General features: G+C 36.8%; 3 protein-coding genes across 4 annotated transcripts; 2 read left to right on the top strand and 1 right to left on the bottom strand.

Annotated features, from left to right (window-relative positions):
* Nucleotides 1–3,192: 3,192 nt before the first annotated feature.
* On the top strand, nucleotides 3,193–11,655 carry LOC133860756 (G-type lectin S-receptor-like serine/threonine-protein kinase At4g03230). The gene is made up of 8 exons (XM_062296363.1): nucleotides 3,193–4,580; nucleotides 5,025–5,501; nucleotides 9,208–9,366; nucleotides 9,455–9,666; nucleotides 9,755–9,965; nucleotides 10,095–10,332; nucleotides 10,460–10,610; nucleotides 11,222–11,655. Exons 1-8 carry the CDS (start codon nucleotides 3,272–3,274, stop codon nucleotides 11,522–11,524), a joined length of 3,060 nt encoding a protein of 1,019 aa, XP_062152347.1. The 5' UTR covers nucleotides 3,193–3,271; the 3' UTR covers nucleotides 11,525–11,655.
* Nucleotides 11,656–19,432: 7,777 nt separating this feature from the next.
* On the bottom strand, nucleotides 19,433–20,180 carry LOC133860232 (probable beta-D-xylosidase 7). Its single transcript, XM_062295874.1, has 3 exons — nucleotides 20,081–20,180; nucleotides 19,802–19,990; nucleotides 19,433–19,721 (listed from the first exon to the last, which is right to left on the bottom strand). The coding sequence occupies exons 1-3, from the start codon at nucleotides 20,178–20,180 to the stop codon at nucleotides 19,519–19,521; spliced, it is 492 nt and encodes a 163-aa protein (XP_062151858.1). The 3' UTR covers nucleotides 19,433–19,518.
* A 3,128-nt stretch (nucleotides 20,181–23,308) lies between these two features.
* Nucleotides 23,309–27,308, top strand: LOC133861730 (G-type lectin S-receptor-like serine/threonine-protein kinase At4g03230). Of its 2 annotated transcripts, none has more exons than XM_062297527.1 (7): nucleotides 23,309–24,562; nucleotides 25,264–25,428; nucleotides 25,652–25,863; nucleotides 25,948–26,158; nucleotides 26,271–26,508; nucleotides 26,603–26,753; nucleotides 26,911–27,052. In XM_062297527.1, the coding sequence occupies exons 1-7, from the start codon at nucleotides 23,449–23,451 to the stop codon at nucleotides 26,920–26,922; spliced, it is 2,103 nt and encodes a 700-aa protein (XP_062153511.1). In that variant the 5' UTR covers nucleotides 23,309–23,448; the 3' UTR covers nucleotides 26,923–27,052. The 2 variants fall into 2 exon arrangements, with proteins under 2 accessions (XP_062153511.1, XP_062153510.1); XM_062297526.1 differs by having other exon boundaries at nucleotides 23,310–24,562; nucleotides 26,838–27,308.
* The last annotated feature ends 283 nt before the right edge of the window (nucleotides 27,309–27,591 follow it).

Genomic DNA, 27,591 nt, shown 5'->3' with positions numbered 1-27,591 from the left:
ATGACCCATAATAATCAAATTTAACTATTTTGTTAGAGATGTTTTAAATTAAATGCCGTCAACATATATGGTGGTAATGCAATAGTCAATTTTGAAAAAGAGAAGCGTAATATATTAATTTTCAATAACGGAACCATAAAAAAAAATGTAAATAATAATAGAGATATATTACAAGCATATCTCTTATACACCTTTTGTACATTATTTTTTTAAATTAACCATTAGATCTATAGGACCTACAAGGATTCACATGTAGGTCATACATAAGTAATTCTATTAGTATATTAAGTGTCAATTAAGTGTTTATTAAAAAATGAGGTGGCTTTTAAAATTACCATTTGATCAAAATCATCATTTGATCAATCATATGCCCAATAGTGATTTTTAAAGTCACATAATTTTTTTATGGACACTTAATATTCTAATAGAATTATTTATCATATAAATTTAATAGTTAATTTAAAAAAATAATATATAAAAAAAATATACTAGAGACGTGAATGTAACATATCTCTGTTAATTATATTCAAGTAGAGAGGAAAAAATACATTTCCAAAACGCAGTGTTTGAGACAAAAATGCTCTGGGCCTCTGCTGTACCCAAGGTGGAATTGAAACGTCAGAATAGTGACATTAATAGTCCATGTTGATGTGCAACAGTGCAAGACAAGTCAAAGTGGAGCCAATATAACGTGTTGTTGGTGGCGACGGGAAAGGGAGGGGGTCTCTAAAGCCTGTCATTCCAGTTAGAAGGCTCTTTTCACACTTGGAAACCCTAGACGATGACAAAACTTCTTTTTGTTTTTAGATGATGACAAAACGTTTGAATAGTCGCTAGCTATGACTTATTGCACACCACAAGAAATTGCTTTTGAATCTGTCATTAATTTAACGAAAAGCACGTTTTGGTTTTATTTTTCCCCATTAGAAAAAGACTAAAGAAAACCCTATATGTATCAAGTAAGGTGCGTTTATGTTTATTATTTACTCGCGGGTAAAACACTGTCGAAATTGATATTTGATAATGCATGCCACGATTTTGGAGAGATATAACAATTGATAAAATTAATGGGAAACTGAATTTCAAAAAAATGGGGGAATATCAATAACGAAATTTCTGCTGATATAATGATATAAGAGATTTGATTGAGAAATAAGAGAATGCTTTAGGAATTTAAGGAGAAACTTTAGGAGTAATTATCAAGAGATTTAAGGAATATGCAGGAAATATTTAAGGAGCGAGAGGATATCTTTGACAACCGGCGTGCTAAACATTCACATCATTTTTTTATTTTTTATTTTTTTTTATGCTCCATTTATTTTGACGTAAAATGTTTTTCGTCCGAATATATTTTCAAGGAAATTATTTTTTTCTAAAAATATTTTTCAACGTTTGGCTATTACGAAAAAATCACTAACGGTAAAAAACAACCGGTGACGAGATTCTGTCACTGGCCGGCAAGATTTCGGTCACTTTTACTGAATTCCAGTTACTATTGCCAAAATTTGGTGATGGGGACTGGAATCTGGCGGCAATGGCTAGATCCCTGCGGTGACGGTGGCAGGACGTCGCCGGATTCAGCACAAATTGCCAAATTGTAGCCAAACTGATTGGAATCTGGCACAGTACAGTCGGATTCCGGCCGTATTGATTAAATTTCGGCTAATTTGGCAAGATGTCGCCGGATTCAAGCACAAATTGCCAGATTCCGGTGATGTTGCTGGAATCCAGCCAGTGCCGCTAGATTTCAACAATTGGATACCATAATTCGGGAACCTTTGACGGTAGATTCGGGCTCCCAAGAAACTCCAATGCCCGGCTGTGGCCTATTCTAACAAACGTCCGTAGAAAAATGAAGAGTTTAAATTTAGAAAAACCATAAATTAAATAGGCTTCTATAGTCAAATTGAACATAATTTTCGTTGACCATTATTTTTTGTTGCACTAAACAATGAAAAAATACAAAACATATTTCTAGAAATTATTTTACGTACTCCAAAACAATCAGAGCATTAAATTTAGGTAACAAAACTACTTTTTGGTTCTAAAACCAAATACACTTTACAATAACTTTATTTATTTTTTCATCTACCATTAATATTTAATGATTTGTTAATTGTATATAATTATTTTAAAGTTATCTTCTGCTTTTCTTTTATAGCAGTATTTTTTACCTTCTTTAATTTACTTTCTAGAACGATAAAGTTATTTTAAAATTATTTCTTAAATTTACTATTTGTACTATATTTTTTGTTATTTTTACTTTACATTTAAAAATATATTCTATATTTTCTAATATTTTTCATAATATAATAAAATCAATTAATATAATTACATAATTGTAGATGGAATGGACAAATTGGAGACCACACAATAATGAAAGTTGTTGATCAGGAAGCTTCGTCGTTAAAAAGCATGGGGTATAGAACCAGAATGTTTTGCAACGAGATGATAATAGCATCCTCAATCAGTATGGTTGAAATGATAGAAAATTTCAGTTCAATTATTCGTAATGGTAAGCCATAGAAGAAAATTCAACTGTATATTGTCTGCAAGTTGCTTGCTGTCTTCCATCTTTTCCTTGTACATGCTCTTGTTGCGTTCCTGTCATGGGGATTGCTATGCTAGAGATATTTTGGGTTTGGCAAAAAAAAGGCTCTTTTAGTTTTTAAAAATGATTTACATTTTTAAATTTCGTAAATCATTTTTTGAGTTTAAGTTTTTCATTCTCAAATCACCGGACCACCGTCAAGCTCGCACCAGGCTATTGCCGGACCACCACCAAGCTAGCACCGGGTCAACCCAAACTACTACCGAGCTACTACTAGACCAACACCAAGTCAGTGCCAGGCCATCGCCAGAACACAATCGAGTTACCACCGGACTACCAATATGCTTCCACAACACCACTTTAGGAACTCAAATTATTAGGTTAATTTTTTTAATTATTTTTATATTAATTTTTTAATGTTTTGAATAAAAATTGAGTTTTATAAGTTAATACGATTGAATGAAAATATAAAAAATATTTGTGATTTTTTGTATGCTACAACTATAAAAAAATATTTTTTAAAAATATTTTATGACGGAAAATGTTTTATGTCCAAACAAATGGAAAATAGTTAAAAAGCAATAACATCATTTTCGGACCAGGAAATCGTGAGGGGTATATAGAACCAAGCAACGAGATGATAAGAATCTTCCGTATGCTTGAAATGATAGAAAATTTCAATTAAATTAGTTACCAATACCAGCTGTATGCTTAGTCGTAATGGTAAGCCAAAAAAGAAACATCAACTGCGTATTGTCTGCAAGTAATTGCTTGCTGTCTTCCATCTTCTTCTTCTGCGTACTCTTGTTGTGTTCCTGTCCAAAGAGAACACACGGTGTGGGTTCCAAAGATACTTTAAAGCATGGCGAGCAGATTACTTTAAAGCATGGAGAAACGCTTGTCTCCAGTGGGGGACGGTTTGAACTGGGATTCTTTAACGCTACGGGAAGCGCTAGCAACAAAAGCTATGTCGGGATATGGTATCACGAATGGGATCAAAAAACATTTGTATGGGTTGCCAACAGAGACAATCCAGTACTTGACGGTTCCACGGGAGTTTCTTTTGGAATTGCGGAAGATGGAAACCTTAAGGTATGGGATAATACTCCTGGAGACGTTTATTGGAATACAAGTGTTGAGATTTCTTCGTCTGCAAATCGAACTGCAAAGCTCATGGATTCTGGAAACCTGGTCTTAAGGGATGAACAGTATGCGACGACTCTGTGGGAGAGCTTTCAAAATCCAACTGATACATTTCTTCCAGGTATGAAGATGGATGAAAACCTGACGTTAATTTCGTGGGCAGGTGATGGTCATGACCCGGGAAGTGGGAAGTTCACGTTTAAGCAAAATCAAGAAGGACAGGGACGTCACTACGTTATCACAGAAAAGACACTCATTTATTGGAAAATTTCGATTTCTGACAGCATCTACGGTTCAAATGAAATTCCCTCTTACATATTCAGATTTTTATCAAAATCTGAAAATTTTATACGTTTCAGTAATTACACAAGGTTAGTGATGAATTATACAGGGCAATTGCAGTACTGGGATGTGGACAACGGAAAATATTGGTCTTTGAAATGGAGGGAGCCGGAAGACGAATGTAGCATTTACAATGCTTGTGGGAATTTCGGTAGCTGCAATATTAACAATAGGGTGAAATGCAAATGTTTGCCCGGGTTCCATCCTAGTTACCCGAAACGGTGGGATTCTCAAGAATTTTTTGATGGGTGTACCAGAAATTCGACATCATCTGACAAGAGTGACTTGTTTTTGAGCTTAAAGATGATGAAAATTGGCATGCCAGACTCTAGTTTCATGGTAAAAAATGAAACAGAATGTAGAAACGAGTGCTGCCTTGGCAACAGCGAGTGCCAGGCTTATTCATATAATAGTGGATTTGGACCAGGGACCGTGTATCAGACCAACATCTGTTGGATTTGGACTGGGGATCTAACTAATCTTCAAGAGGAGTACACAAAAGATGGTCGTAACCTCTCTGTCCGCGTAGCAAAATCTGTTATAGGTACTCCTTTTATACATTGGAATATGCTGGGATTAATTCAGTTTGCTGAATTGCATCCATATATACCGATCTGGCTAATTTAGTAAAGGTAATTTTTTGGAAATTAAAAAATCATCATTGATGTCAAAAAGGAAGTGAGAAACCACCTCTGCTGGTATGGATTTTTAAAATCATAGCATTAATCTTTCTTTTTATGCTTGATTATGACATTATATTACCCTCAAAATCCATAGTTTTGTTTAATTTTGTTAGACAATTTGAAAAATTAACCATGTATGTACATGATCACTTGTCACCTGTGGGCTGCCAGGGTATTTACAGAAGTACTTGACATGTCAAGCAGCTTGTTACCATGTTATAATGCTAGATAGCTTCATAATACTACAAGGCCTAAAGCTCATCTTTTAGTACTTAATTACTCTACCAAATTTTTTACCTTTGCAGAATCGACTGTTAGGAATTGTGAGGCTTGTGGCACAAACCTAATCCCCTACCCGCTGAGCACTAGTCCAAATTGCGGTGACCCAATGTACTTCAAGTTCTACTGCAACACCTCCTCAGGCCAGGTTAGCTTCATGGCACCCAAAGGCACCTATCGAGTCACAAGTATCGATCCAAGTGCACGAACATTTGTCAGCTATGTCAAATATGATAAAAATTCAGGAGGAACTCGGACACTCAATTTGTCATTGCCGTTTAATGAGGGCGATTGGTTAATCACTCATTCTGACACTGACAGCGTTATAGTTGAAGCTGAAGTAAAGATTAGCTGGGCGCCCCCAAAGGAACCAAGCTGTAATTCATCTAGAGACTGCAAGGACTGGCCAAGTTCAACTTGCAATGTAGCAAGCGATGGAAAGAGGAGGTGCCTTTGCACTGGAAACTTCCAATGGGATGGCTCCAATTTAAATTGTACTAAAGGTTAGCAATTTCCCAAGCATCTTTTCTTGCATCCTCTTCGTTAAACTTTCTCCGATAATTGCAAAATTCTAATGTTGTAAGAGAATGGCCATGAAGCTGAGAACTATTAGGCTTAAGAAGATGCAGTAATAGAGTCTGATTTCTGATTTGATGGAAGAATTGTCATTTATGAAGTAAACTGAGATAACTGTTCCAAGCATTAGGCATGAATTGGGTGAATAGTTCTATAGCAAGCAGCCCCTAAACATCTGAGTAGAGCTCGATCGTTTCCACTCAGGTGCAGTCATTTGTAGTAAACGCCATTGGGAAGCTAGAGGATAATCATTGTTTTTCAACTTTTCGTCATTATGGTAATCGTATGGGTGCATTTGGCATGTGTGTGTGAGATCGATGGAAAATACTGAGCTGATTGGATAGGCTATGCGCTTTGCCAGCTTGATCTCACAATGATTAATGGTGCTATGGCAATCCTTTGCTTTTCCCCTCCAGACAATTGAACTCCAAATTGCCATACCTGATCAAATACATGCAAAACATTTCCAAAGTGAAATTCAGCATTAAAAACCAACTTGTTATTGGACTAAGGAGTGTAAAGGATAACTCTCATCTACAACATTTGAATTCAATCAACACTAGATAGACTCCCAACTGATATTGAATGCTCATGCATATCACCATCGGTTTAGATACGTTATATTCATGTGCATAGCTATCTAAGATAAGTTTTTGAGTTCAAGTGCAACTCTGTTTGTAAATCTGTTACAATCTTTACTGTAAATACAATCAGCCTTAGCAGTTTGAAAGTATAAAGTGATTGTATTGCACTTTGTATAGTTGATTACAATGAGATGTAAATCTCAATATATATAGAGTCAGTAATAGAGGAGAAAAGGAAAAAAGAGAAGAAAAGGAAATTACATATTAATGACAATACACAAAATCAGCATTTGTCTATATTGGAGTGAATCTCCAATGCTGTCAAACAGTGATCGCTGAGTTGCCTTGAAAGACAGTCTGCCCTTGTCTGCTTTCCTTATGCACTTGATGCTACGTGGACTTTCCTTAGCTTGCATGGTGCATTAGTTGGCTGGTGCTTTTATTGCCTTACATGTAGCATGATTTGCTGCATGAGGTGGTGGTGTCTTTCTGCTGCTGCAGGATTTTCTCGGCTGGTTTCCTGGAGTGATGAGGTGGAGATCATTTCCTTAACATCCCCTCTCAAGTTGATGGGGAGAGAAGCAACCATCAACTTGCCACGAAGAAGGAGAAACCGGGCTTTGGGCAGTCCTTTGGTAAAGATGTCCGAGGGTTGAAAGTGCGTAGAAATGTAGCGGGCAAGGAGGTCTTTGTTAAAGATCTTTTCCCGAATGAAGTGATAATCAACCTCTATGTGTTTCGTGCGTGCATGAAACACAAGATTAGAGGAGAGGGAGAGAGCTCCAAGGTTATCAATCCATAGGCAGGGAGGTTTTAGTATAGGCACACAAAGTTCTTGAAAAAGCATCCGAAGCCAATACAATTCAGCAACAGCAAGTGCCATGGAGTGATATTCAGCTTCAGTGCTAGATTTGGCCACTACAGATTACTTCTTGGCTGCCCAAGAGATAAGGCAAGGACAAAGGTAGATGCCGTAGCTTGTAGTGGATTTCCTGTCATCCGAGCTCCCTGCCCAATCCGAGTCATAGTAGCCATTGAGCTGTAAGGAGCCACGAGAGTAGCGTAGGCCAAAGTCAATTGTTCCTTTCAAGTAGCGGAGGACCCGTTTAGCAGCCACCATGTGCAATGTGGTGGGGAGTGAAGAAATTGGCATAATTGGTTGACATTGAAATCTATGTCAGGACGAGTAAGGGTGCAGTACTGCAAAGCCCTTACATTGTGTTGGTATGCTCCAAGATCTTCTAGAGGATTTCCATCAAACCAGGAGAGTTTCCCAACATTGGTACAGGGTGTGAAGGCAGGCTTAGCACCTTCCATGTGAGTCCTGCAAAGGAGGTCAGTGACATACTTACTTTGGGTGAGAAAGAGATCATGAGGCAGGCGTGTTGCTTGAATGCCTAGAAAGTAGGACAAAGCCCCCAAGTCTTTGACTACAAAATCACGTTGCAAGTGGCCAATGAGTCCTGAAACAGCAGAGGGAGAATTGCCGGATTCAAGTATGTCATCCACATAAATTAGAACAAAAATATGCACTGACTGGTAATGACAGAAGAATAGAGAAGTGTCCACAGTAGAGCTGGAGAAGCCGAGTTCAAGTAGTGCTTGAGATAGGCGCATAAACCATGCTTGGGGGGGCTTGCTTCAAACCATAAATTGATTTATGTAGAAGGCAAACATGTTCAGGGAAGTGAGGGTCCTCAAACCCTTTAGGCTGCACCATTAGAACCTCTTCCTCTAGGTAGCCGTGGAGAAAAATATTGGAAATATCTAGCTGCCTTATGATCCAATTGAAATGCATAGCAAGAGCCAATACTAACCGAATAGTGGCTGGTTTGATGACAGGACTAAAGGTCTCATGAAAGTCCACCCCTTCCTCTTGATCAAACCCCATAGCAACAAGCCTGGCCTTGTACCTGTCTATTGTGCCATCAGCTTTCTGTTTCAGTTTAAAAACCCATTTATTTTGAATAACCTTCTTATTGACAGGCCTAGGACATAATGTCCAGGTATGGTTAGACATTAAGGCATGGAATTCGGCTTTCATAGCATCAAGCCAACAGGGGTCCTTCACTGCTTGGTGATAGGTTCTAGATTCTACAGGAAGAGTGATGGATGTGAGAGACAGGAGATGATATTTGGTGGAGGAGTATAGTTTGTAGTCAGGGAAGGGTTTGGGGTGAAGAGAGTTTGTTTGGGATCTAGTAACCATGCGAGGAGGGGGCTGGACAGTAGCAGGAGACATGTCAAGGGACTGTGATAAAGTGGGAGACATGTCAAGTGCAGAAGTTGGAGACATGTCAAGACCGGTAGGGGACACAGAGGTTGCTGGTTCAGGAGCAAGAGGAGGTATAGGGGTCAAAGGAGGAGGTAAGGGAGTGTCTAAATGGGGAGTAGAAGAAGTCCGTGGGGTGGTACGCACAGAGTCCGGAGGAATAGTAAAGGAAGGAGAGGAGGGTTGCAAGGTAGCAGGACTATCAGTAGAAGGGGAAGAGTAAATACCTGATGGGATGGAGATAGCAATACCAGTAGAAGGATCCGCTGCAGAGGGAAGTCATTTCACATGAACATACGACTTGCAGAGTCAGGGAAGATGGACATAGTAAGGGCCTTTGCAATAGACCCTACAGATGGAATCCCATTAATGTCAGCTGCACTTCAGGTGCGGATGCAAAATTTGAATCGAAAAAGTACCTTGTTACCAATTTTTGGTGGCTTCTGATCTAAGCAGTCACAACAAATTGGTATTAGAGCTCCGGTCTTTTTTGCAGATGGAAAAGTTTGGTGGTCAGAACAGATGTATTATGCTTTTTCCTGCTTGTTTTGGATCATAAAATCTTAAAATTACTTTAACATTTGCCAATGATTTCAAACATGGATCCATGTTCAAGTAGAAAAAGGTATTGGTGGTTGTCCATGTTTTGGAGTACCACCTTAAATTTACAGAGCTCTCAATACAATTATCATTACCCTTCTTGGTAATACCAGCTACTCTGTTTTTGTGTGTGTATGAAATGAGTTACTACTTACATATTGCTCTGCTTCATTGCAGTCTCTAGTTCCTCTGGGCCTTATGAAGGGTCTTCACAGAAGAAGAATAACCAGCTATCATATCGTATTTTCGTGGGGATTCTTGCAACTATAATTGTCATCTTATGTATAATTTTTTCTGGTCACTATTTGAAAAGAAGACTAGTGGCCAATAGACAAGGTAGCATTATTGTCAAAATAAGAATGTATTTTGTCTTTCTTCCATTAGATTGACAAACGGCTGATTTTAAATTTTCTTTCGAAATCAGATAACATGGGAAGCAATCAGGGAAGCATCGCATTGCACTTGTACGACACTGAGAGACGTGTCAAAGATTTTATAGATTCAGGTGAGTTCAGAGAAAATGATAAGAAAGACATAGATGTACCATTTTTTGCTTTGGCAACCATACTAGTTGCTACAGACAACTTCTCAGAAGCAAACAAGCTTGGACAAGGGGGGTTTGGGCCTGTTTACAAGGTAAAAAACCCTTTTCTCAATAATCATGAAATTTATCTTCAACAATTTTATGGTTAAACAAGGATAATGGGTATGGAACAACACTCAGGGTAAGTTTCCAGGAGGACAACTTATTGCTATAAAGAGGCTATCACAAGGTTCAGGACAAGGCTTAGAAGAATTTAAGAATGAGGTTATGTTGATTGCCAAACTTCAGCATAGGAATCTTGTTAGACTTTTGGGCTATTGCATTGACAGAAATGAAAAGATGTTACTCTATGAATATATGCCCAACAGAAGCTTAGACTCCTTCTTATTTGGTTAGCCTCCCAACCTATAAATCTTTTAAATTTTTCACTGCATAAATATATGAAATATTACCAAATACCAATAAAAAGTTGCCGAAGATGGTCACTAACTTTTTTCTGGAACTGAAAATGATATATAAGATCAAACACTATGTGTGTTATTGAACTGGGAGATACGCTTTGACATCATTTTGGGAATCGCTCGAGGGCTGCTTTATCTTCACCAAGATTCTAGGCTGAGGATCATTCATAGAGATTTGAAGACAAGTAATATTTTGCTGGATGAGGAGATGAACCCCAAAATTTCTGACTTCGGCTTGGCAAGGATCTTTGAAGGCAAACAAACTGAGGGAACCACGACCAGGGTAGTAGGGACTTAGTAAGTTTCATTGTGGATGGTTAATCTCCAAAGCACTTTGATTGCTTAGACTTTTGTATCACATTTTTCACTTCCCCCACATTCATTCCCTCATTTACTATCTAATTGAAAAATTGTGGTGATGCAGCGGCTACATGTCTCCTGAATATGCATTGGATGGGTTTTTCTCATTCAAGTCTGATGTCTTCAGTTTTGGTGTGGTTTTACTTGAGATTATCAGTGGAAAAAGGAACACAGGATTTTTCCTGTCAAAAAGGTCTTTGAGTCTTCTAGGCTATGTAAGTGCGTTGAAGTGTTTTATATGTTAAAGAGTTTTTAAAATCAATTTATTATATATATATATATATATATATATACATATATATTTCTCTGTTTCTTCTTCCAAGGCTCTTTTTAAAACATTCTCAAACCATATATATATATATATATAAAGAGCCTTGGAAGAAGAAACAGAGAAATTAAAATATGCATTTATAAGGCTAACTCACAAAATTATTGCTTTAAAGCAAACAATACTTGGATGTATGCACTTGTATGCATACTCTGTTATAGTGAGAAGCACCGAACGCGTGCGTGTGCGTGCTAGTGGACAAGGTGCTAGTGGCACACTTGGCACTTGGCACAATTTAACACACAAAAATCTCTCTTCTTCTGTCTCTCTTAATATTCGAGTTTCTCTCTCTTGCTAGAATAGAAACAATGAGGGAGTTTCCTGAAGAAGTATTTGCTGTAATCCAATGCATAACAATTCAATCAAAATTGGTTGGAGCAAATAATTTCTTTGACAAAGCGACTCAGCAACGCTCCTTTGGAACATTTGATTTCTGATTTCTATTTCTGTTCTATCATTCTGTGCTTCATACCAACTTCGATTTTGAAACTGTCCCAGGCATGGAAACTGTGGAAAGAAGACAGGGCATTGGATTTAATGGACCAGACATTACGTGAAAGTTGCAACACAAACGACTTTTTGAGGTGTGTCAATGTTGGACTTTTATGTGTACAAGAAGACCCCATTGATCGTCCCACTATGTCGAATGCAGTTTTCATACTTGGGAATGAAACTGCGACTCTCCCAACTCCTAAACAACCAGCCTTTGTTGTAAGGAGATCCCTTTCTAGCACAGGTTCTTCTTCTAGTAGACCACAAACATTTAATGAATTAACAGCTACCGTTGAAGAAGGTCGATGATGATGGAAGTTCTCATCAAGAGTCCTGTTTTGTCTTTACCAGTTTCTACTACTTCATCAGTAATGTAACTTCTTTTGCTAATAACAATCCATTCAATGTAATTTTATTTGTTTCAAATCTGTTTGAATTAACCTCCTAGTAGTTGTTTTTCTCCCCTGTTTTCTGATTAGATTGTCTGTGAATCTGGCATTACTTTTAAGTCATGGTGGTTACTTATCAAAAAAATATCTGGCTCCATTGTTTTTGTTATTTAATCCTTTCATTAGTACATTGCATTTTTTTTTTTTAAGCAGGAAATTACTAAAAAGTGCAATTCTCTTACTTTAGTTACTACTTTGTCAATACACATTTCAACAGTTTCTCTATTATTTTTTCTACATTTTTTAAATATTACTTATCATTTTTTTTTTAATTATATTTTTGCAAATACTCATATTTTTTTTCAACGCTCATATTATTATTTTTATTCTTAAAACCAAAATACTAATAAACAATACAAACCCATTCTTTTTTTTCTTTTTTATGTTAATTCAAATATTTATAAATAAAAATAAAAACTACTGCCAAAATTCATTAACAGAACCACCACAATTTTTGCAGTTTGCTGTTACAAAAATGACTATGACATCTAAAATTCAACGCCTTAATTATAGTCCTTGTACAATTAATTTGATTTTCTTTTTTAACAAAAAAAAAAAAAGAGAGGAGAGAAACCATTCCGACTACAAATTGAAAGGTCAATTGTGTAAAAATCGTGTTTAAAAGCCTATAGAATTGCAGATGCCTAATCTTGTGGAGGTGAGGAACAATAAAATAAAGCAATATTTGGTTACTTGTGGTAATCCCAAGGTAGATTACGATTGTAGCAAAATATGTGTTTTAGATCACTGGAAAACAAGTTGTTGGAAGTGAGCAACGGATGTAGTGGTCTGGTTCATTGAGACATCTGTGGCGGTCTGTTTCATTGAGACAAGAGTTACAAGTATTTAAGACAAAATAGTTTTAAAGTGAAAAATTAAATTTATTGTTGCTAATGTAGAAGTAGAAGTAGAAGTAGAAGTAGAGTGTTGTATATAATCAAATAAATCAAGAAAAGATGTCGCTAACAAAAAGGCTTTGATGTGTACGTGGATCTACGCCAGAGAGGATGTAGGCCAGAGACTGAACCACCTAAAATCTATGAGTTTTTGTTACAACCCTAATCAAATTAGTTAAAAAGTTAATTTGGTTAACCGGATGTGAACAAGACTATCAAATATTGAAGCTGTGACTGCTAGCATTCACACATTGCATATAATTCATTAAATTCTGGCAAAAAGTAGCATTGCGTTTTCCATATCAACTTGTTCTGCATATATCGATATCAATTATTCAAATGGGATCTCACTTTACAAAGTTGTTCGAGTATATATTGAGTTGAATGCTGATTAAGATGGACTGGTTCCTATTACAATGTTGAATCAAGTTTGAGCTTAATTTGTCTAGATTTAATAGCTCAAATATTATAACCATTTGATTAGCTTCTTTCTTCTTTGATCAGGATTTAGACGTAGCTGTAAAATATATCAATTATCTTTACAATTCTAGGAATTTGGCTCAGTTGGAAAATCTTCATCAGCTGCAACTTCTAAAATTAAGCACACTTTTCACCCAGACGACATATGTACGGTCTTCCTCGATCAAAATTCATGCAAACATACAACAAACAGCAGGGTAATTGTGTTTTTTCATGTCAGATTGTCTGTCTTGGTCTATTACAGGAAAATCTATCTCAATCAATCTTAATTATATATTTCTCAAAAGAGACGAAAAGGTAAAGCCACATTTGACATTTCAAATTCTGGTGGAAAGCAAAGCCACTGGGGGCATGTGATGAGATGGTCGAGCACGAGTCATCACCCAAGTTACTTTATTGTGTGAGTCTTTATCATTAGCAGTGGATTGTTATCTCATCTTTAGTTTGAGTTATTTAAATGTTTGAATCTATCAATGTGAGACTATTACGTAAGATGATCATTGTGAGTGATTCTTATGTTTTATTATGTTAGTAGGAGCCTATTGTTAATTAGTAGAGTAGATGCTTATTATCGTTTGAATGAGTCAAAATAGGAATTGTATCTAACTGTTGTTCAATCTTTTAAGGTTGTGTCGTTTATTTAAAGAGAATAAGACGTGAAGAATAATCATCAAAAGAATTAATTGAAACCTTGTGTTTGACAAAGAGTCTTAGAATCTTCTAATTTCCTACCACTAATTTTTCCAAATTAGCAAAATAGGGGACCATTGGAAAAGACAAAATGGACATTTTTGTTCTCTGGCTAATAAGAAGACAAATTCGAAGACCTTGACTTGGTCACAAATTTGCCTCCACTAAATCTGCATTACAAAGCACCACCATCGCAAACTTTTATATCACTGTCGTTTTCACTATTAAGGAAAACAGTACTGATACAATGTATCAACCCCATATAGGCCAATATATTGTACGACAATATCTTTTGCTCAGAAGCATCTAGAATGATAGAATATGGAAAACTGCAAATTAATTACTTCACAATCTCTAATCACCGGAAAACATTTAAAGAAGCAGGTTTAATTATATTAAAGTTGGCAAATATGAGTTTCAGATTCATTTTGCTTTACGACCTCTGATCTGTATTGTAAATGATGAATAATCTGTGAATGATGTATTTAAGAAGATGAATGATATGAATATAGTATTGATATTGATCAATTCCAGTTTGCTCAGACTCCTTTCAATTTGAGTTTGCTCAGAATTCACAACGGGCTCATTAAATTTTCTCTAAATTTATTTTTAAATTTTTTTTAAGCTAACTGCTTTTCAAATTCACTAAATATATATCAAACTCTCTAAATATTTTTCTACTTTAACTAAATATTATCTTTTATTAGTGAAACTTGTTAGCAATATAAATCAAAATGCTAATTAACAATGTAAATAAGCAGCGAAATGATTGATTATACAAATACCTCTAGTTATTGTTTTGCTTAAGCGAAGTGAAAAAAACATTTTTGCAATAATCATAGAGTCTGAAAAAATAGAAATTTAGAGAGGTTCTTCTGACCTATGCCTACTAGTGCCAATAATCAGAAAAATAAATGTGAATTAAAATTTTGTTCTTTTTTAAAAAATTATACTTGTTACGCCTTTATCTCATCACTGTTGTCCAAAAATTTGGAGCAGCATCAGAGAAGAATCGTGGTTGGTAAATAGATGGATCATCACTCTGACATATGTGAAAATCATAGACAAAATGATAAAGAGGGGAAAACAAAAGAAAAAAATAAAAAAATAAAAATCTCGGATACCATGTAAATAATTTTGCTGGTATTTTTAAATAAATGCCAGTAAAAGTTATTCGTTTAAGTGAACTTTATTATTTTAAAATGCTGAAAAGTTATTTTAAATAAATGCCAGTAAGATTATTTTAAAATGCTGAAAAGTTACTGACACCGTGGTTAAACACCGAAATTTATTCGACGTATCCTTCGATAATTATCAATGTTTTATTACTAATGTCGATAATTATTTTTCATTTATCGGTTTATGTAAGTTAGCACCAAGAAATTATTGATGTGTAAATTACACATGCAATAATAAAAATTAATTTATAGACGTTTACCGTTAACGCTGAAAACGGAAATGCGGGCAAGTAACGAGATCTCAACAAGTGTTTCCCGAATTCTGGTTTTCCTAATTTCAACCTTAAACATTATTTTTTATTTATCTCTTAAGCCTTTATTAAAGTATTTTTAATCCTAATTTAAAACGGGGTATTACATCATTGGTCACCAAAGACACACTGCCGCATCATGGGTCAACACTAGGGGTGAGCAAAAACTCGCCCACCCGCATTGCCCTGCATCCCCCTCCCTGCCCTGCCCTGCCCCGCCCCTAAAATTCCGGTTTTAAAGGGTTTTTATGCGGTTAGGGGTTGGATTTTGTCCAACCCATGCGATGCGATGCGGTGCGGATCACGGGTTTGGGTTTTGAAAAACACCGGGGACCCGCCCCGCACCCCAGGGTAAAAAAAAAAAAAAAAAAAAACACAAAAAAAACCCCCTAAGTCTTCATTTCACTTTCTTCATCTTCATCTTCTTTATGAGATATGTACACAGCTTGGTCATGCTTCATCTTCATTCTTTCTTCATTCTACCTTAACAATAACGAAGAGATGAAGATGCAGAGATTTGAGAGAGTGAAAGGAAAAGAACTAAAGAAGAGATGAAGTGTTGAAGCTTTTGAAGCTTGAAGAACCATGGTGGAAGCATCTAGAAGGCACGTGGCGGAAGCAAGGGCAATGGGTAGTATCTCGAGCTCCACATGACAAATGAGGATTGAATGGGAACTAATGTTTTACGGCTATAAAACACTACAAAGTCCAGGCAGTGCGTTTGGTTGCTATTTCATGTTTGGGTAATAGTTGAGTGTAGCAAAATTTTCAGAATTCATCCGGAAATTTTGCTACATCGTAGCACTGCTCTTCATGTTTTTACTTTTTACTCTTTACTCTTTGGCCAGTCTCATTATTTCTTATTTACCCTTATCATACCGCCTCTCCAAAACGCCCCGTTTTGCCATCTCTAGTGATATCTAGTTGAAGCCAATTGTTTCCCAACTAAAGGTTGGCTCCACAATGAAACGCCACGTACGCCCTTCTGGATGCATCTATCCGCCTCTCTCTTCTCTCTTTTCATTTTCTTTTTTTTGATAACCCTAGCTTCTCTCGCCGATGCTGTCATCTCCCTCAAGTTATGTCTGAAATGCACATGACACTATGACAGGCTTCCAGCTCTTCATTTTCTTTTCATCTTCTTCAGTCTCCCTCCCTCACGAGTCACGGCCTCACCCCTCCTTGAGAAGTGCAAAGTCCTTCTGAAACTCTCAACTCTTTTTGCAGTGAGAAATATTCCCTTGGTTAATCTTCATTTTTGTCTCTTCATCTTCTTCGCCCAAATCCATCCCGCCTCGTTGAACCCGCACCCCCGCCCTGCGTCACCCCCACCCCGCACCGCACGAATTCTCCCTTTTTGTGTGGTTCGCGGGTGTGGGGCGGAGCCAAAAAGGGGGGAAAACCGCCCCCCCTCCCCCCATCCCATGCCCACCCCTAGTCAACGCAACTGAACGGTTGAACCTCTATTTTTTTTTTTCACTTTCTATTTATTTATTTTTAATTATGGAGTATTTTAGTTATTTCAGTTTCCTTCGTTCAGGATATCTATCTCAAACCAAGTTTATTCTGAAAATCTGTGAGGCTGCAAATTAACGGTGAAACATCAGGTGGATGGCTTCTTTCTTTCTTTTTCCAATTTTTTTTTTTCATAACCAATTTTTTTTTTTTTTGGGTGAGTTTTGCCTTGGTTTTTCCGGGCATCTTCCTCTGAGTCAAGATTCTACTGGCTAGCCATCATAATTGGCTGAATTTAGATGTTCTCCTTTCTGAATTATATCCAGCTAACTACTGGTCACACTTGCTATAGGGCATCTTTTTCTTTTTTCGTTTTTTGAGCGCATCCAGGATTAATGAAGTGCTTACTCTAACTTTCCAAATGATAAATGTAAATTCAGGCAATGTGGTTAGTCTAAATTACAAATCACTCTATGATATATCAAAGTGATCAATTCAAAAATTTTTGGTATATGCCAAAAAAATAACTTTATGTGTGAAGTCAAATTTTATTAAAACATTTGATAGATTCCGTTAGGAGCAATAAAATGACGACACATGTTACCTTTAATAAAAAAAAAAAAAATTAAAAATATACATATATAAAACCAAAAAAAAAAAAAGAAAAAAAAAAAAAAAAGGAGTGGCTACATGTTGGGCAGCCAACCCTAAAGGTGGCGGGGGATGGCCAGAAGGCCGCCCCTAAATCAGCTGGGAGTAGATTCAGGCCACCTCTAGATCTTGTTGGGCGTGGTCTGCGGGCCACTCCAGCCCATCGAGAATGCTCATGCCAGCCCCAATATTTAAGGGTGGCTGCCCAACTAGCAGCCACCTTTTTTTTTTTTTTTTTTTTTTTAATTAAGAGTTAGAATATATTCTAGATATAATATTATTGATTTATATTTTTGCTAGTCTAGGTCGATTTGTATTTCCTAGTATAAGTCAATTTAGGTTTACTTATATAGGTCGACTTATTCAACTATAAATAGGGACCTATATATTGTAAATAATCAAGTTAATGAGCACAATGTAGCCGTTTGAGTTTTACCATATGAATGTAAGTCATAAACCGAACCACGTAAATTCTATTTCTCTTTTTTCTCTCATGCTTCCGCTACTATTTTGCTTTTATTCTGTTTTAGATTTATACACAAATCTCAACATGGTATCATAGACATCTTTTCTCGCCTAAACAGTACAATCACGCCTCCATGCGCCGTTAAGAGTTTTTGCATTTGAAACTTTGCACATCCAAAGTCGTCCAATCACCTTGTTAGTAGCGCCAATTGATAGATCTGAAGTAGACATGTCCATCGTTGCCGAAATCACAAACATAATCCATGTCACACCCCGCCCAAAGATTCTGCTAGTTTAGCCACGCGCCACCACAGTCCTCCAACCACCTTGACAATCACACCATCAAACAGATCTAACATCGATTGTCCTATATCTGCTTAGAGCATAGCCATAGTCATTGTCACTCTCTTCAATGCATTGCCAAGGCTCACCTGTCCAGCTTCTTTGCGTCACATCAGATCTCAGCCCGTGTTTCCACCTGCATCTCCATTACATCAGATCACAAACCACAGGTTCACCTATATGCGCCACACTAGATCACAGCCTTGAGGTCATATTCTCCTTTTGATGTACTCACCCACACCAGATCATATCCTTTAGCCAAGCTCACAAGCTTAGAGTGCTTTGCATGCACCAGATTCGAACCCATTAAGTTGGTTTCAAAAGAAAAAAAAAGTGAAGTACAAACGGACCACTTCACGTTTGCAACGCGCCATGTCAGGATTGGTGCCCCAACCTAATAACCGCCCAATTAGGCTCCTCTTTTTTTTCTTCTTGGCCTGCAGTTGGCCCCTACTCGATTCTAGGAACCGATAACCGCCCAGTTGGGCTCATTTTCTTTTTGTTTTTGGCCCGTAGTAGGCCCCTAGTCGGTTCTAGATCCATAGGTCCTACCGATAACCGTCCAAGTGGGCTCATCAATTTTTATTTATTTATTTATTTTGTGTTTGTTCGTGGCCCGCAGTCGGGCCCTTTTAAGTTTTTGGCTCGTTTTTAGCCCCTTTTCAATAAAGAGAGAGAGAGAGAGAGAGAGAGAGAGAGAGAGAAAATAGTAAAAAATTCTTTGTAGTGTGAATATTAAATAGGTAGAAGAACCTATTTACTATTCATACTAGGAAAAATTTTGTTTTACTTATTTTACTGGAGAAGAAAAATGACTCATAATAATCAAATTTGACTATTCTATTAGAAATGTTTTAAATTACATGGGGTCAACATATAAGGTGGGAATGCAATAGTCAATTTAGAAAAAGAGAAGCGCAATATACTAATTTGCAATGACGGAACCATAAAAAAAAAAAAATGTAAATAATAATAGATATATATTGCATGCATATTTCTCGTAAATCTTTTGTAAATTATTTTTCTAAATCAACCATTAGATCTGTAGGACCTACAAGGATCCACATATGGGTCATACAGATCTAATAATTAATTTAAAAAATGATATACAAAAAATGTATCAGAGATATACGTGTAATATTTATCTTTCTATTATATTGAAGTAGAAAGAAAAAAAAAAAAAAAAAAAAAAGAATTTCCAAATAGCAGTGTTCGAGACAAAAGTGCTCTGGGCTATGTTGATGCACCCAAGGTGGGATTGAAACGTCAGAATAGTGACATTTCAATTTTGCCCCTCATTTCAAATCGAGTTCCAATTTTGCCCCTCATTTCAAAAACATGAACATCTTCGTCTTCAAAAACGAGCTAATGATTGATTCAAGTGGATCATATGCTTTGTGTGACAGCTGGGAGCTCATAAACATATTTTGAGTAGCTGAGGCCGTAACCGAACTTGAAAACTTTTTCACCTTCGTAGAAACGGTACGTGCGCCCGGGATAGCCTGATGATGGCTCTGCCCTCATCCTCATGTCTGTCATTGGTACTTTTACGAAATCTTGCGGATACCAAGTCACTGGCAATCTTCCTCCTGCATGCAAAAATGAAGAACACCATGAAAGCTGCGGTTAAAGGAAATAATCAGAGACATTCTTTTCTCTTATAAGCTACCTGGGTTGTGGTCGCCAAAGATAACTTCTGCAATCGCACTTCCTCCGGCTTGGCCGGGATAACCAGCCCACAAGAAGCTTCCGATGTTCTTGTCATTCTTGGCTGAAGATATATTAACCGGACCACCAGAAAGAAGAACCAGAACAACTGGTTTCTTAGCTACACTTGAAATGAGGGGCAAAATTGGAACTCATTTTCGTTGACCGTTGCAGGAACATCAACAGAAAGAGCATCACGTGGTATGGAGATAAAGTGGACTGAAAGGCTCTGCGGTGGGACCCAGGCGCACTACTCCATGTTGATGTGCAGGACAAGTAAGTGGAGTACAACATGTTGTTGGTGGTGACGGGAAAGGGAGGGGTTCTCTAAAGTCTGTCATTCCAGTTAGAAGGCTCTTATCTTTTTTTTAGATGATGACAAAACATTTGAATAGTCGCTAGCTATTACTTATTGCACACCACAAGAAATTGCTTCTGAATCTGTCATTAATTTAACGAAAAGCACCTTTTGGTTTTATTTTTCCACATTAGAAAAAGACTAAAGAAAACCTCGACAAGGAATGCGATAGCCAAACCAATTGTAGCGGAAGCTTTGACAGCTTGACGTTATGTGAATTTATGTCGAGAGATGAATTTTAATGACATTATATAGGAGGGGGATGCCTTGCATATTGTTACAGTGATTAAAGCGGAGGAAAATAATTAAAGTAAATTTAGACATATAATGAATGGAATTAAAGAGAGTTTGCGCTTTTGAAGATCGTGGAGCGTCGTCAAGGACGGAGGGAGGGGGTAGGGGGGCTGGCAGGGGCCATGGCCCCCCCCCCCCCAATGTCCTTAAAAAAACAATTACAAGGTTAAAAAAATAATCTCAAAAAAATATATATATATATAAGCTAAAAAATTAAAAATTTAGCCTATTGGCCCCTACTAATAATTTTTTTTTTGTCACTGGCTCCAACACATAAGAACTTTTGGCTCCATCCCTGAGCGTCGTACATGTCAAGAAGAGTGCAAATGCGGCTGCTCATATCATAGCTCAAGAGGCTATTTTGTGTGTCATAGATAAGGTTTGGGTTGAAGAAACTCTAACTTGTATTTGTGATATTGTAGGCAAGGATTTTTCATGTCCTTAGCTATTTTGATGTTTTCCTAATAAAAGTTTCCAATTAACTTTTGTTAAAAAAACAAATAAAAAATAAAATAAGACAAGAGGCATGCAATTAATGGAAAAGATAATGTTGGAGCTTTAATTTGGGTTCGCGAGAGTAGGTCATTATTATTTTGGGGAGTTTTTGGTGAGAACTTAACAAATTAAATATGGTTATATTCTGCAAGTTTTAGCCCATGGGATTTGAATATAACAATATTATATTGATCTCGGGTAGAATTAAAATTGTTTAAACAGCGTAGAAATTAAAAATTGAAAATTAAAAAGAGTACCATGAAAAAGAATAAATAACAAATAAAGAAAAGAAAGACTTTAGTTGTCAATCCTTAATAAGCAAAAAGAAAAATAACTTTGAATTGATACTTCAAAAATAAATTATTCTATTGATTATGTATCCTTTATATAGAATAAGATATTACATTATGGTACACGTACACACAGGGGCGGAGCCAGGTTTTAAACATTGGGGGGGCCAAATTGAGAAAAAAAACTTTGGGGGGCCAAAACTAAGAAAATAAAAAATTAAGGGGGAAAATTTAATTTAATTTTTTTTTTTTTTGGGGGCGGGGGAACCCTTTGGCTTGGGGGCCCAGGCCCCCCCCCAAGCCAAAGAGTAGCTCCGCCCCTGCGTACACACGTAGTCCGTCCCTATATGTATCAAATAAGGTGTATGTGTTTATGTTTATTATTTACTCGCGGGTAAAACACTGTTGAAATTGATAATGCATGCCACGATTTTGGAGAGATATGACAATTGATAAAATTGTCTCCAAGAGACAGCTCAATCGGCTGGGGACCACGCCTCATGAAGTGGAAGTCACTAGTTCGAATCCCCCCTCCCCTCTTGTGTAGACATGTCATAAAATAAAAAAAAATAAAAAAATAAAAAAGATAAAATTAATGGGAAACTGAACTTTAAAAAATGGGAGAATATCAAAAACGAAATTTCTGCTGACATAATGATATAAGAGATTCGATAGAGAAATAAGAGAAAAAACTTAGGGATTTAAGGAGAAACTTTAGGAGTAATTATCTAGAGATTTAAGGAAGGAGGAAATATTTAAGGAGCGAGGGGAGATCTTTGACACAGGTGTGCTAAACATTCACATCAATTATTTATTTATTTACTTATTTTTTCTTATGTTTTGTTTGTTTCGAAGTAAAATGTTTTTTGTCAGAAAATATTTTTAAGAAAATCATTTTTTCTAAAAATATTTTCTAGCATTTGGCTCTTACGAAAAAATCACCAATGGCAAAAAACTTCCCATGACGAGATTTCGTCACTACCCGACAGGATTCCGACCACTTCACTGAATTCCGACTACTGTTGTCGGACTCCAACATCAATAGCCAGTTTCCTTGGAATTTGGGTTAGCCAAATTCCGCAAAGGTGGCCAGAATCTGACACAAATGGCCGGATTCCGGCCAAACTAACTTGAATATGGTCCATCGGAATCCAGCGATGGTAGCAAGACGTCGTCGGATTCTGGCACAAATTGTCAAATTCTGGTCAGTTTGGCCGGATTTTGGTCCACCGGAATCCGTGACGCAGGCCAGACGTTTGGCAGGAATTTGGTCTACCTAAATCCAGTGACAATAGCCGGTTGTCGCCGAATTTTAGCACAAATTGCCAAATTCTGACAGCGATTGTCGGATTCGAGTGATGTCGCCGGAATCTAGCTTGTGCCGTTGAATTTCGGTAATCGGATATCAAAATTCGGAGATCTTTGGCAGCAGATTCAGGCTACCAACAAACTCTAATGCCCGGCGATAACAAATTCCTACAAACGTGCCTGTAAGAATAAATGGTTTAAATTTAGAAAACGATTTACGGTTTTCAAAACCATTAAAAAGGCTTTTACGGTCAAACTGAAAATGATTTCCGTTGACCTTCATTTTTCGGTTCCACCAAACACTGAAAAATACATAAAATATTTTTCAAAAAATATTTTATGCCCAAACAAAATGAACATTAAATTTAGGTAACGAAACTACTTTTAGGTTCTAAATCCAAATACACTTTACAGTAACTTTCTTTATTTTTCCATCTACCATTAATATTTAATGATCTGTTAATTGTATCTAATTATTTTAGAGTTATCTTCTTCTTTTCTTTTATAGCAGTATTTATTACCTTCTTTAATTTACTTTCTAAAACGATAAAGTTATTTTAAAATTATTTCTTAAATTTACTATTTGTACTATATTTCTTGTTATTTTTACTTTACATTTAAAAATATATTCCATATTTTCTAATATTTTTCATACTATAATAAAATCAATTAATATAATTACATAATTGTAGATGGAATGGACAAATTGGAGACCACACAATAATGAAAGTTGTTGATCAGGAAGCTTCGTCGTTAAAAAGCATGGGGGTATAGAACCAGAATGCTTTGCAACGAGATGATAATAGCATGCATCCTCAATCAGTATGGTTGAAATGATAGAAAATTTCAGTTAAATTATTCGTAATGGTAAGCCATAGAAGAAAAATCAACTGCATATTGTCTGCAAGTTGCTTGCTTTCTTCCATCTTTTCCTTGTACATCCTCTTGTTGTGTTTCTGTCGTGTGGATTGCTATGCTAGAGATACTTTGAAGCAGGGCGACTGGATTACTGACAATGGAACAGCCCTTGTCTCCAGTGGAGGAACTTTTAAACTGGGATTCTTTACCTCTAACCACAAAAGGTTCGTTGGGATATGGTACAAACAGGATCAACAAACAGTTGTATGGGTTTCCAACCGAGACAGCCCAGTAGTTAACGCCACTGGAACTTTTGGAATTGCAGATGATGGCAACTTCAAGATATCGGATACCACAGGAAAAGAGTATTGGTCTACAGATAAATCCTCGTCTACAAATCGAACTCTGAAGCTCATGGATTCTGGAAACCTGGTCTTAAGCGATGATGATGATCAGTTGGCGACGAGTCTGTGGGAGAGCTTCCGAAGACCAACTCATACATTTCTTCCAGGTATGAAGATGGATGAAAACCTGATGTTGACTTCATGGATAGGTGATGGTGACCCGGGAATTGGGGAGTTCACGTTCAAGCAATATGAAGAAGAAGGGGGCCACTATGTTATCTCAAAACAGACAGGCGATTATTGGAGAAGTTGGATGTCAGGCAAGTTCTCGAGCACAGATGAATTAATGCCCTACGCCATAGCCTACTTGTTATCAAATTTCAGCAAGAGCCTAAACCAGACCAAATACCCACTTCCGCCAAAAAGCTCAGCACAACTGCTGCTGGATTATAATTACACAAGGTTAGTGATGAATTATAATGGGGAATTACAGTATCTGAAATGGGATGCGGACAAGGGAAATTGGTCTATGATATGGAGGGAGCCGGAAGACAATTGTAGCATTTACAATGCTTTTGGGAAATTCGGCAGCTGCAATATCAGTCTCTCAGCTGCAGTATCAGTCTCTCAGCTGAAAATAGAGCCAAACTGTACTTCATCCAGAGACTGCAAGGACTGGCCAAATTCAACTTGCAATAGAGGAACAGATGGAAAGAAGAGGTGCCTTTGCAATGGAAGCTTCCAATGGGATGGCTCAAATTCAAATTGTACTAAAGGTTAGGAAACTATTTCATGTGCCTATGGTAGATTGAGATTGCTCTGTTAGTGAAGAAAGAATTAGACAGCTAGGAGGATCCTGTCCTATTGATATTTTGTTTTCCATTTTTAAATTTGTTGGTTCAAGCACCTTGAGTGACCTCAAGTCGCGTCCTGGGAAGGAGTTCATCTATAAAATAAGGGAGAGGTCGTCAGAAAGCTAAGCCCACCAATCCCATAAGACCATATGCACTCTGACACCTAAAATAGTAAAATCCTTTATTGATAGAGAGCAAAGCTAGTAAATCTAGATTAAAGGTAGTAAGAGTATGAATGTGGATGTGGTAGTACGTAGGGTGTGAGAAATTGCCTTTGGTAGTGCGGTGGTGCGCAATGGTCAGTGATGGGTGTGAGTGCCTGAGAGTAGGTTTTTTTAGAATCATTGCCTGGCTGATGGAGGGGTTTTGCCTTCTATATATAGGCTGATGTTCTGCCCTCTCTCACCTAGGGCTTTAGAGGCCTCCAGCTGGTGTTTTTGTTTAGGGAATATATATGGCCATTTTTGGGGTGATAATTGTACATTAGAAATTTCAAGGTTTTTTATAGAACTTTCAAATCCTTTTTAGCTTATTGCCAGGCTCAGGCTTTTGGTATCACGCTTACCTTGTACTAACATTAACAGACATTATAATTTAACTTATCACTTTGATTTTTCAATCAGGTCTTGTAGCAGGTGATTATCCTCAGACTTCAAAAGAGCATTCAAAAGGAAAGATGTCGACGTTGACTCTAATTGTTATGATTTCTCTAATAGAAGTGTTTGTTCTCACAAGTGCAACAATTGTATGTATATATTTGTGGAGAAGAAAGATAGCCAGGAGACAAGGTAACTGCTTTTCGAAAAATGTTAGATTATAAATGAAATGATTAAATTCATCAATTTCTATCAACTTAAACTTTTAGAATATTTGGTGATTTTAACAAAATTACTCTATTGTGCACAATATGTATTTTCCATTTGAATCAAAATGAAGCCATTTCTTAGCTCTTTCATATAATTAATTATCATGCAAGTGTAATTGATACATATGGTTGTCTACTAAACTCAGACAACAGAAGAAGTAATGAAAGAAATCGAGTACTTCGCACATTAGATAGTGAAAGACATCTGACAGATTTAATGGGCTCGGGTCAGTTCAGAGAAGAAGATGAGAGAGGCATAGATGTACCTTTTTTTGATTTGGAAGGCATTTTAGCAGCTACAGATAGCTTCTCAGATGCAAACAAGCTCGGAGAGGGGGGCTATGGGCCTGTTTACAAGGTAATTTCAATAGCATTAACTAGTGTTAGTGTTCATGTAAACTAGTTTCTAGTTATTGATAACATTGTGAGTATGGTTTCACAGGGCTTATTTTCAGGAAGTCAAGAAATTGCAGTAAAAAGGCTCTCAAGTGTCTCAGGACAAGGCTTACAAGAATTTAAAAATGAAGTGGTGTTGATTGCAAAACTTCAACATAGAAATCTTGTTAGACTTCGGGGATATTGCATAAATGGAGATGAAAAGATTTTACTCTATGAGTACATGCCCAATAAAAGCTTAGACTCATTTATATTTGGTTGGTCTCTAAACTGAATTCCTAATCTGTTGTATATATCTTGTTTGAGTAAAAGTTGATTTGTTACTATTCTTGACACTGTTCTTTGAATGGAAAATGGAAAACTTGCAAGATCAAAAGCGAAGCATGTGTTTGGACTGGGAAATGCGCATCAACATCATTTTGGGAATTGCTCGTGGGCTTCTTTATCTTCACCACGACTCTAGATTGAGGATCATTCATAGAGATTTGAAAACTAGCAACATTCTTTTAGATGAGGAGATGAACCCCAAAATATCTGACTTTGGCTTGGCAAGGATTATTGGACGGAAAGAAACAGGGTCAAATACAACTAGAGTAGTTGGAACTTAGTAAGAACAAATTTTAATCCCCCAACTCTGTTTTCATAAAGAATATACAAGTGCTTGTGTTATCCACTGATGAAATATGTTGGCATGCATGCAGTGGTTATATGTCTCCGGAGTATGCATTAGATGGACTTTTCTCAATTAAATCCGATGTTTTTAGCTTTGGTGTAGTTCTACTTGAGATTATTAGCGGAAAAAAGAATACAGGATTTTATGAGTCAGAACTAGCCATGAGCCTTATAGGCTATGTAAGTGTGTTTAATTTCTTGCAATCATTAATTTCCTTGGTTATTTTATACTGCATATAAAACTCTGATTTTAAAATGTCATAGGCATGGAGATTATGGGGTGAAATGAAGGTGTTGGATTTAATGGACCCGACTCTACCTGAAATTTGCAATGCAGATCAGTTTGTGAAGTGCGTGAATGTTGGACTCTTATGCGTACAAGAAGACCCAAAAGACCGACCCACCATGTCAAATGTTATTACCATGCTTGACAGTGAAGTTGCAACAATTCCAACTCCAAAACAGCCGGCATTTGTTTCATGGAGAGGCCTTTCTAGCAAAGCTACTTCTTCTAGCAAACCTGATACATATACGGAAGTAACAAGTAGTACTGTAGAAGAAACATGATAATGCCAGCTTATGACAATGGAAGTTATCACGAGTCTGTCATCTATCAGACTTGCAAAAATTCTAGTGGACCAAACATTTGATATCAATTCTAGTAGAGTAAAGCTCCTCGTAGATACGGTGCTTACCTGAAAAATCTCATATTTTGGATCGTTGGGTTCATCATTCCTTTGCTTATGCTTTGTTTGTTTGGCGTAAAATATTTTATGTATTTTTTGGTGTTTGGTGCAATCGAAAATGATGGTTAGTAAAAATCATTTTAAGTTTGACCGAAAACGCATCTTCTATTTTTGGAAATGATTCATAGTTTTAAAAACTGTAAATCGTTTTCTGAATTAAAACTCTTCATTTTTGCATGCACATTTATGAGAATTCACCACTGTCGAGCATTGGAGTTTTTGACAGCCCGAATCTACAACCGAAGGTCCCCAGATTTTGGGATCCGGTTGCT

Source organism: Alnus glutinosa, chromosome 2, assembly GCF_958979055.1.
Source record: "Alnus glutinosa chromosome 2, dhAlnGlut1.1, whole genome shotgun sequence".
Lineage (NCBI taxonomy): Eukaryota > Viridiplantae > Streptophyta > Magnoliopsida > Fagales > Betulaceae > Alnus > Alnus glutinosa.
The sequence above is the reverse complement of the archived record's forward strand: the minus strand, read 5'-3'. Positions and strand labels throughout refer to the sequence as shown.

What these genes read in the sequence shown, in the direction of transcription:
- LOC133860756 (XM_062296363.1), top strand. Translation starts at nt 3,272, where the DNA reads ATGGTAAGCCAAAAAAGAAACATCAACTGCGTATTGTCTGCAAGTAAT. An exon ending in GGTTTGGGCCTGTTTACAAG is followed by an intron (nt 9,667 to 9,754) that starts GTAAAAAACCCT and finishes AACAACACTCAG; the next exon opens with GGTAAGTTTCCAGGAGGACA. An exon ending in CTTTGAGTCTTCTAGGCTAT is followed by an intron (nt 10,611 to 11,221) that starts GTAAGTGCGTTG and finishes AAACTGTCCCAG; the next exon opens with GCATGGAAACTGTGGAAAGA.
- LOC133860232 (XM_062295874.1), bottom strand. Translation starts at nt 20,180, where the DNA reads ATGACAGACTTTAGAGAACCCCTCCCTTTCCCGTCACCACCAACAACA. An exon ending in ACATGGAGTAGTGCGCCTGG is followed by an intron (nt 19,991 to 20,080) that starts GTCCCACCGCAG and finishes AACGAAAATGAG; the next exon opens with TTCCAATTTTGCCCCTCATT. An exon ending in CTTTGGCGACCACAACCCAG is followed by an intron (nt 19,722 to 19,801) that starts GTAGCTTATAAG and finishes TTTTGCATGCAG; the next exon opens with GAGGAAGATTGCCAGTGACT.
- LOC133861730 (XM_062297526.1), top strand. Translation starts at nt 23,449, where the DNA reads ATGGTAAGCCATAGAAGAAAAATCAACTGCATATTGTCTGCAAGTTGC. An exon ending in AAAGATAGCCAGGAGACAAG is followed by an intron (nt 25,429 to 25,651) that starts GTAACTGCTTTT and finishes TACTAAACTCAG; the next exon opens with ACAACAGAAGAAGTAATGAA. An exon ending in CTTAGACTCATTTATATTTG is followed by an intron (nt 26,159 to 26,270) that starts GTTGGTCTCTAA and finishes AAAACTTGCAAG; the next exon opens with ATCAAAAGCGAAGCATGTGT.